We start from the raw sequence: 9897 nt of genomic DNA, 5'->3' as shown, positions 1-9897 counted from the left end.
AATCCCACCCCTCGGGAGGCAGAGGCTGGAGGATTCCTGTGAATTAGAGACCATCCTGGTCAACAAGAGCTAGGTCCAGGACAGCCTCCAAAGCCACAGAGAAACCCTGTCTCGAAAAACCAAAACAAACAAACAAACAAACAAACAAAAAACAAAACCTGCAGTCTGGGTTCAAGTCCCATAATCTTTGGATTTCTGAGACTCCATCTGTGTGGATAAGAGTACTTACCTGGGGTTGGAAATAGAGCTCAGTTGGTAGCATACTTGCCCAGCATTGCTCTGCCTCCAGCGACGCATGATCTGGGCACGATGGAGTGTGCCTGTCATCCCAGTACTCCAGGAGTTGCAACGTAGGATCAGAAGTTCAAAGTCATCCTTGGCTACCTGTAGGACAGGCTGGGCTACAGGAGACCTCATCCCTAAAAAAAACCAGTTCCGGTAAAATGGTTGAATCAGCACTTTGATGCGCTTTTTGTATAAACCGTTTAGTACATGCTATCAGTGTCTTCACACAGAGAAACATTTGTTTGTAGGGTTATTCTTAACTTTCTTATATTTTTTTTTCTAATTTTAAAAATTACGTTTTGGGAGAGGGCATGCCAAAGCATGTGTTTTTAATCACAGAATGGCAAGCTGATTTCTCTCCTTCCCTCCTGTGGGTTCCAAGGACAGATAAAACTCAGTTGTCAGACTTGGAGGCCTGGCAGCTTTAACCCACTGACCCATCCCACAAGTGGGCATCATTTTATTGGCCGCTAACAAAAACAGGGAAAGCCTGGGGAGCTGCATTGTGTACTCCCTTTGTGTAGAAGGTATGCTAAAGCTGGGGGAGACGAAGGCATGATAACTTAGTTTAGAAGGCATCAAGTAAAAGCCAGGCTTGATGGCTCACTCCTGTCTTCCCAGCAGCGTTCGGGAGGCTGAGTCTGGAGGAGTGGGCGTTCTAGACGAGCTGGGGCCACACAGGCTCTTTCGTAGGGTAATTAATAAAATTAGGCATTAAGCCAAGATAATAGCCACCCTTGCTTCAAATGTGATGCTCAGGGGATCTTCTTTTTAAGAACTCTTAGGGTGCTAGAGAGATAGCTGTCTCGCTGGTTTTAATAGCGCTTGCTGTCCTTGCAGAGGACCTGAGCCAACCAGCTTCAATTGCCTGTAACTCCAACTCCAGGGCATACGAAGCCCTCTTCAAGGCCCTCTTCTGGCCTTCATGGGCACCAGGCACATGGTAGACGGGCATATATGCAGGTAAAACACCCACACAAATGAAATAAAAATAAACACATTTTAAAATATAAGAGATAATTTTAAAGTTCTGGGATGCTAAGTTACAGCTTAGAAGGGAGAAGCTCCACGGAATAAGGTCGTTTCCATAAAGCCTTCAGGGCTGATCATTCTCTTTGGCTCCCCATAGGACATGCCAAAGCCCTCGGAGGCAGCCCGCCGCTGCTCCGGCCTGGCTCGGCGGGTGCTCACCATTACATTCGCTCTGCTCATCCTGGGCCTGATGACCTGGGCCTACGCCGCCGGCTTCCCTCTCGCCACCGATCGCTACGGCCTCCTGGCCTTCGGCCTCTACGGAGCATTCCTCAGCGCGCACCTGGTGGCACAGAGCCTCTTCGCTTACCTGGAGCACCGGAGGGTGGCGGCGGCGGCACGGCGCGCCGCGGCGAAGGGACCCCTGGACGCCGCCACAGCACGCAGTGTGGCGCTCACCATCTCCGCCTACCAGGAGGACCCCGCATACCTGCGCCAGTGCCTGACCTCGGCGCGCGCCCTGCTCTACCCGCGCGCCCGGCTGCGCGTCCTCATGGTGGTGGACGGCAACCGGGCGGAGGATATGTACATGGTGGACATGTTCCGCGAAGTCTTCGCCGATGAGGACCCCGCCACCTACGTGTGGGACGGCAACTATCACCAGCCCTGGGAGCCGGCGGAGGCGGCGGGCACAGTGGGTGCTGGTGCCTACCGCGAGGTGGAGGCGGAAGACCCGGGGCAGCTGGCCGTGGAAGCGCTGGTGAGGACGCGCAGGTGTGTGTGCGTGGCACAGCGCTGGGGAGGCAAGCGCGAGGTCATGTACACGGCCTTCAAGGCGCTGGGAGACTCCGTGGACTACGTGCAGGTGAGTGCAAGGGGTCCCCCGTGCCACCTGCGTGTGATGTCACACCCTCAACTTCAGAAAGAATAGGGTGACTTGAAGGCCGTAGAAGGTGGAGGCAGGCGGGAGCATCAGAAGTTCAAAGTCAGGAGATACTGTCTCAAACAGACTTGGAGAAACCTCTTCTTTTCCTCTTTACTCATTCGGCAAAGAGAACTTTTTATAGTTATTCGTGATTTTATCTATCCTCCAATAGACCATTCATTTCTTCAATGTATTGTCAATCCTGCCTTCGTGTGTGTGCGCGTGTATGTGTGCGCTGTGGAAGCCTGAGAAAGACATGGGGTGTCCTGCTCTCTCACCCCCCCCCCCCACTCCTCATTCCTTTGAGACAAGTCCTCTCACTGAACTTAGACATAGGCTGGCAGTCTGCAAGTCCCCAGTGGTCCTCTTGTACGCACAAGCACGCGCGCGCGCGCACACACACACACACACACACACACACACACACACACACACACACACAGAGTGAGGGGGCAGGAAGGGGGAGAGAGAGAAGAGAGAGAGAGAGAGAGAGAGAGAGAGAGAGAGAGAGAGAGAGAGACGTGCAGCCACACCTAGCTTACCCGAAGCTGAGGATGAGGACTCGGGTCTTAAGCTTGCATCGCACCTAGCTATTGCCCCCATCTTAAAGCCTTTCTTCTTTCATCACTTTCCCACACATTGACACAGAAACCAATTCATCCTTCTCTTTTATTCCTATCCCTTCCTTGGGCTCTGAAGAAAAATTGCTGACTGTAGCTTTGGAAGTGTAGCTCTGAGAACCATAGACAATTTGAGTTCTAGGAAAATAAAGCCCTTGATTACTATCCTGAAAAGAAAGAAAGAACGAAAGAAAGGAAGAAACCAATTCATCCATTCATTCACTCGTTCATTCATCAACCACTGATGACCTGATCTAATATGGACGTTTAGTCAATCATATCCATCCTATTTGATATAATGGTTCCTTGTTTATTCATTTGGTGCAATTCTTTCATTCAATGGTACAACACAGTGCTCATTCACTCTGTCCACTTGTATACGTGTTGCTGTGACAAAACATCAGACCAAAGCAATTCAAAGAAAGGTTTATTCAGCTGGGAGGTGGTGGTGCACGCCTTTGATCCCAGCACTCGGGAGGCAGAGGCAGGAGGATTTTTGTGAGTTGGAGACCAGCCTGGTCTACAAGAGCTAGTTCCAGGACAGGCTCCAAAGCCACAGAGAAACCCTGTCTTGAAACTCCCCCGGCCCCCCAAAAAGAAAGATTTATTCTGGCTCAGAGTTTGAGGGTGCAGTCCAATATGATAGGGAAGGCATGGGTTTGGAAGCTTGAGAAAGCTGGTCACACCACTTCTGCAGATAGGAAGCAGAAAGAGAAAAGGAAGTGAGACCAGTAGCTGGCCACCACCTCCTAAAGGTCATATAACAATCAGAAACAGTGCCACCAGGTATGAGACCAAGTGTTCATAAACATGAACCTATAGGGGATATTTCACATCCAAACCATAACACCGGGTGAAGAAATCCATCCCCTCTTTCATTCATGCAGTCACTGAAGACAGAAGGAAGCTTTCTGATCATACATTCATTCATCCATCCATGCCGCTACTCATTCATTTAATACAAAGATTCATTCACTTAAACACTCACCCATTAATCTATCCAGGCATTCAGTACAATGTTACTTTCTTTTTTCATGCAATATGGAAAATCTTTCCTTCACCCTTCTATCCATCCATGTACCTATATCCAGTGTGAACCTCATCCACGTTTATATAGGGGTTTATCCCCCACCTTTTTTTTTTTTTTTTGCTTTCTTTCCTTCAATGTTGAGATTTTTGTCATCCATCTATCCATCTATGAAACATAAGCCTTTATCTCATCATGCATTCATTCATTGGGTGTGGTCATTCATTAACATGCTACTGTCTTAGTTTCTTCTCCTGTGGCTGTGACAAAATACATTGACAAAAAACACCTTAAAGGGAGAAAGGGCTTCTTTTGGCTCACAGTTCACAGTACAGTTCTCCAAGGATGGGAAGTCAAGGTCCAGGAGCTGGAAGCAGCTGGTCACACAGTATCCACAGCTTTTGTTCAGGTCACCCTCTCTCTCTCTCTCTCTCTCTCTCTCTCTCTCTCTCTCTCTCTCTGATTTTTCAAAACAGGGTTTCTTTGTGTAGCTCTGACGCCTATCCTGGCACTCGCTCTGTAGACCAGGCTGGCCTTGAACTCACAGACATCCACCTGTCTCTGCCTTCCAAGTGCTGGGATTAAGGGCGGACGCCACCAACCCCTGGCTTCACATTCTCTCTTTATACAGTTCAGGATCCTAGCCCAGGGAATGGTGTAAAGAGTCTACAAGCCCTTTCAAGGACCATCCCCGTGTGAGGTTCTGGTCCGAGCCTGGTCCCTTGCTCTTCACAGGTCTGTGACTCAGACACAAGGCTAGACCCCATGGCACTGCTGGAGCTTGTACGAGTGCTGGATGAAGACCCCTGGGTAGGGGCTGTCGGAGGAGATGTGAGGATCCTTAACCCTCTGGATTCCTGGGTCAGTTTCTTGAGCAGCCTCCGATACTGGGTAGCCTTCAATGTGGAGCGAGCGTGTCAGAGCTACTTCCACTGTGTGTCCTGCATCAGTGGGCCTCTGGGTGAGTGACAGTGTGGCTTGCAAGTCTTGTAGGTGTGCAATGAGGGAGAGAGGACGCCGGAGGCAGGGTAAAGTTGAGGACAAAGATGGGGCCGGGGTCCAGATCGCAGATAACCTGAGATTGAGGAGTGGGTGGGAAATGGTGTTAGAGCTGCACTGGGTTTGCTGGAGAGGAAGGAAATTGGGAAAAGGAAGAGGAGGGAGACTGGGGAAGTTGCTGCACCAGGCTTGTGGGAGTGAGTGAGATGAGGCCGGGGCGGAGATGGGGTTGGACAGGGCACCGAGAGTGCTTTGGTACTTTGAAGGGAGTGGCGACTTTACAGTGCATGGCCAGGTGGCAGACACACGGGATGGGCAGGGGTTTCAGATGAGACTGGGGCCGTATTTGGGGTGGTGACGGACAAGGCTGAGACTAGGATGGGGATGAGGAAGCACAGGGAGGGGGAAAAAAAGAGATGTGTTGATCGCAGCATTGGCCACATCGGAGTCTGACGCCTGGATCCTCCCCGCCCTACCTAGGCCTGTACAGGAACAATCTCCTGCAGCAGTTCCTGGAAGCCTGGTACAACCAGAAGTTCCTGGGCACCCACTGCACCTTCGGGGATGACAGGCACCTCACCAACCGGATGCTCAGCATGGGCTATGCTACCAAGTAAGTAGAGGGGACCATGTGGTCGTGTGTGTGTGTGTGTGTGTGTGTGTGTGTGTGTGTGTGTGTGTGTGTGTGTGTGCAGAGTGTCCCTGAGCAAGAGAGGCAGAGGGACAGACAGAGAGAGGCAGGGGATAAATACCCTAAGAGGCAGAGGAGCCATAGGTATTCAGCCAATGGCCTTCAAAGAGTTGGATACTGGGAGAGAATTGGAGGTACCGTAAAGGTTGTAAAGGGTTTCGTGAACCCTTTTCACCTCCGCCAAACACGACAAGTTGAGGATGAGAGATTTCACATAGAAGGAAGAAGGTGGATGGGGTAAGTGGGACGTACCATGGAGACCAAGCCAGTGTGGACCACTCAGAAGGGAAGTGAGTAGGGTGAGATAAGTAGATTGGCTGGGTGAAAACCAGTGAGAGAGGCAACAAGAAAACAGGCAACTGAGGAGGAGAGGCACCTGATCCCCACTAACCACTCTGGAGGAGGTCTTTCAGTAACACAAAGTTGGATGCCCTAGAGACAGAGCTGCAGGCAGATGGGGCATAAATTCCTTCTTACACTAAGGAGACACCATTCTCAATCAAGTGTGGTAGCCTATATAGTATGTTGTGTGACTTTTCCCGGAGAAGAAGTGGTGCTCTGATTTAATTTTCGTTTCTGCAACAAATATCCCTGACCAACAGCAACTTAAGGGAGGGATTGTTTATTTGCCTTACAATCCCAGGTCATAGTTCATTACTGACAAAGTCAAGGCAGGAACTCAAGCATCCTCAGTCAAAAGCAGAGAGAAATGAACGGTCCCTAGCAGGCTGCCGCCTTCTGCTTAGTACTGAGCTAGCCTTCTCTACACTTACATTATTCAGTACCTACCCTGTGAAACAGTGCTATCCAAATTCAAGGTGAGTCTTCCCAAGTCAGTGAACAATCAAGACAGTTCCCACAGACATGCCCACAGGACAAGCTGACAGTTCCTCAGTGAAGGCTTGCTTCTCAGGTGGTGCTGGCTTGTGGCAAGCTGACAGTGAAAACTAACTAGCGAAGATGTAAGCAAACATCCACCCAGCCCAGACAGGACGCAAATGACAGGCCAAAAAGAAATTATTTAGAAATAAATTAAAAAATAATTATACCTATTGTTTGATGCCAGTCGTAGGTGGCACAGCAGAGCGAGAAGCTCACCAAGCTGCTAAGCCTTCAATTTCTGATGGGGCAGAGGGGTTCAGCCTTCGTGGAAAACACTGACCCCCAGCTAGCTCACTCCAGTTACTTTATTCAAACATATACAAGGTTAATAGGGGCTGGGAAAGGTTACAACTACCAAAGTTAGCTTGCTCTTGCTGCCCAAGAAAGCAGAAAATCAAGACATATCTCAGTCCTTTTTGATTATGTTCAGAGAGAGTTTTTTTTCAAGGTTTAAACAGTCTCAAAATAATTTCCCAGCATCTGCTGGTCAACCCAAGTGTAGCGAAGGCTTTGCTGAAACATCTCTCCCAAAGCCAGGCACAGAGGCTTTACTATACTTTCTACTTAAAGTCAGACACAACGGCTTTACTTTACATATCACTACATCTACCCAAGTCTAACTTGGTGCCAGTGAGCTCACTGGGTCGACTTATGCATGACTGACTCTGAGGCAGCTTTGACTGCTCATCAAAGCTGCAACTGTAGAGCTCCCTGAACACTTTGCAGACAGCTCCACTGAAGAGTCGCCTGCCCCCACCCCGCCCTCCACACGATTGCTCACTACCTTGAAGGCTTGCCTTAATCTTGGAATATTTTAAGCTTCCTGGCTCTTGTAAATTCCTTGATCTTCCATTAACTTTTTAAGTCTTCCCTTCTTCCCCCAAGAGGAAATGTTTCCATCTGAGGAAGGAAACAGCTAGAGTTGGCGCGCTTATCTCATTTTAGCCAAGAGCACCAGGAGAGAGGGCAGGGAGCCAGCAGGGGTCCTCTTGTGAAAGGCTCATAGGATCTTCACTAAAATGCATCATGGAGGGCTTTGAGCAGAAGACTGGCATGTAACAGCATCCTCCAGGCACATGTTTTCGTACAAACAGCAAAGGCAGGAGCCAGAAGAACACTGAGGGTGCCAAATGACACAAGGAAGAGAGACGCTATCATGTACTGCCTTTGGTGAGAGACTAGTTTGATGTCACCTAATGAACTGCTGATTCCTTAATTGGGATCCTTAATTGGGATTCTATCTGCCCCGCATGGGTATGGCTAAGCCATGTAACGAAAGATGAATGGTTTCGGCCTTAGCCATCGGAAAGGGTCCAACTGTTCTTTTGAGACTTCTCATTCAGAGACTGACCTGGGTAGGGACCAGCCTTGCCGTACTCCTCATGGCAGGACCTGCCAATTTAGTCAGCACTTAGTCATGTCACTGATGGTGTTAGTATCAATGACTAATATTAGTCATGTCTGCAGCAACAGTGTTAGTCACAGTAAAAACAGCAGCAGCGCACACTGGTTCAGCAATTACTAGAAACTGCCTGGTATATGATCTTCATGCAGTTTTGGCTATTGTAAATATTATACAATGATATAGGCCCATAGAAAGGATGGTGAGGAGGCTGGAGAGATGGTTCACCGGTTAAGAGGACCTCTTTCAGAGGAGCCCAGCTGAATTCCAGCACCCACATCTGATGGCTCATGATTGCCTGTAACTCCATTTCCAGGGGACCTGAGACACACCTCAGGACTCCTTGTGCATCCATATATTTAGGCTCTGCTAATAAGACCTGGGTCCAATTCCCAGCACCCGCAGTGGCAGCTCACAAGCGTCTGTAACTCGTTACGCCCTCTTCTAAGCTCCGTAGGCACCAGGAACACACACAGCACACATACATACTTGCAGTCCAAACATTCATGCACATGAAATGAGCTTAAAATTGCCCAGGCCCCAGGGAGAACCCACACTGATGTCCGCCCTTGTTGTCTCTGCACCTGTTAGGTACACCTCACGCTCCAGATGCTACTCGGAGACGCCCTCCTCCTTCCTGCGCTGGCTGAGCCAACAGACCCGCTGGTCCAAGTCTTACTTCCGCGAGTGGTTATACAACGCCCTGTGGTGGCACCGCCACCACGCATGGATGACCTATGAAGCGGTGGTCTCGGGCCTCTTCCCTTTCTTCGTGGCTGCCACAGTGCTGCGGCTTTTCTACGCGGGGCGCCCGTGGGCTCTGCTCTGGGTGCTGTTGTGCGTGCAGGGTGTGGCACTGGCTAAGGCAGCTTTTGCAGCCTGGCTGCGAGGCTGCCTGCGCATGGTGCTGCTGTCACTGTATGCACCGCTCTACATGTGTGGCCTGCTGCCCGCCAAGTTCCTGGCATTGGTCACCATGAATCAGAGTGGCTGGGGCACCTCGGGCCGGAAGAACCTGGCTGCTAACTATGTACCGGTGCTACCCCTGGCACTCTGGGCCCTGCTGCTGCTGGGAGGCCTGGTCCGCAGTGTTGCCCAGGAAGCGCAGGCCGACTGGAGCGGCCCATCCCGGGCAGCCGAGGCCTACCACCTCGCTGCTGGGGCAGGCGCCTATGTGGCTTACTGGGTGATAATGCTGACTCTCTACTGGGTGCTTGTGCGGAGGCTCTGCAGGCGTCGCAGTGGCGGCTACCGCGTTCAGGTGTGAGTCCCGGCCATGAACATGTCCACCGAGGGCTGCAGGGTGGCTCCAAGGAACCACGAATTCCACGGTCTCGGTTTTCCTTTCTCTTCGAAACGAGGGAATCGACCCATTGAAATGCATCCAACGGACTGTATTGGAACTCAAGACTTGTGGGTCTCTGGGGAGGGGTAATTTATTGATCAGGGTGTGGGTTTGTAGGATCAGGGCCGGAAGATCCCCCGCTTTCTCCCTGTTGCTATTTAACGTGTTTGTACTGTGATTAATATTATAATAAAAGTTTTAATTTATTTTCTATCAAACACCTCTCCCCACATTTCTCATCATTGAGAACGAGGGGCACGGGGTCCAGTGAGGGGTGACGGATGTTTTAGCCTCCACCGGAGGGCATTCTCCTTCCCGGGGCCTATGCTCTGCTTTCACACAACACAGGTATTGGAGCTGGGGAGATGGCTTAGCAGTTAAGGGCACTGGCTTCTCTTCCAGACAACCCGAGTTCAACCTGCCAGGACCCACAGGGTGGCTCACAACCCCTGTAACTTTCAATTCCAGGGGATCTGACACCTTTTCCTGGCTTCCGTGGTTGTGGTGCACAAGCATACACGCAGGCAAAGCACCCACACATCTTAAATAAAAGTGAAGGAAAATGCAAATATGAGGCAGACATGTGAGGCACACCCGGAATCCCCGTCACCTGGACGTTGAAAAGTCATTCTCGATTACTTTTGTTTCCTGTTGCTGTGAGAAAACACCCTGACAAAAGGAGCAAGGAAGAAAGGGTTTATCTGGCTAATTCCGGGCCACTGTCCACTCTCACGGGGAAGTCAAACCAG

General features: G+C 50.4%; 1 protein-coding gene across 1 annotated transcript; it reads left to right on the top strand.

Moving 5' to 3' along the window:
• Positions 1 to 309: 309 nt before the first annotated feature.
• On the top strand, positions 310 to 9677 carry LOC113833756 (hyaluronan synthase 1). The gene is made up of 6 exons (XM_027398677.2): positions 310 to 350; positions 907 to 979; positions 1415 to 2122; positions 4565 to 4790; positions 5309 to 5441; positions 8395 to 9677. Exons 1-6 carry the CDS (start codon positions 310 to 312, stop codon positions 9068 to 9070), a joined length of 1857 nt encoding a protein of 618 aa, XP_027254478.2. The 3' UTR covers positions 9071 to 9677.
• The last annotated feature ends 220 nt before the right edge of the window (positions 9678 to 9897 follow it).

The sequence above is a fragment of the Cricetulus griseus genome, chromosome 9, assembly GCF_003668045.3.
Source record: "Cricetulus griseus strain 17A/GY chromosome 9, alternate assembly CriGri-PICRH-1.0, whole genome shotgun sequence".
Classification (NCBI taxonomy): Eukaryota; Metazoa; Chordata; class Mammalia; order Rodentia; family Cricetidae; genus Cricetulus; species Cricetulus griseus.
The sequence above is the reverse complement of the archived record's forward strand: the minus strand, read 5'-3'. Positions and strand labels throughout refer to the sequence as shown.

Excerpts from the sequence above, each read along its gene's own strand:
- LOC113833756 (XM_027398677.2), top strand. The coding sequence starts at position 310 with ATGGAGTGTGCCTGTCATCCCAGTACTCCAGGAGTTGCAAC. Across the intron at positions 351-906 it reads AGTACTCCAGGAGTTGCAAC|CAGCGTTCGGGAGGCTGAGT; the intron begins GTAGGATCAGAA and ends CTGTCTTCCCAG. Across the intron at positions 2,123-4,564 it reads ACTCCGTGGACTACGTGCAG|GTCTGTGACTCAGACACAAG; the intron begins GTGAGTGCAAGG and ends TGCTCTTCACAG.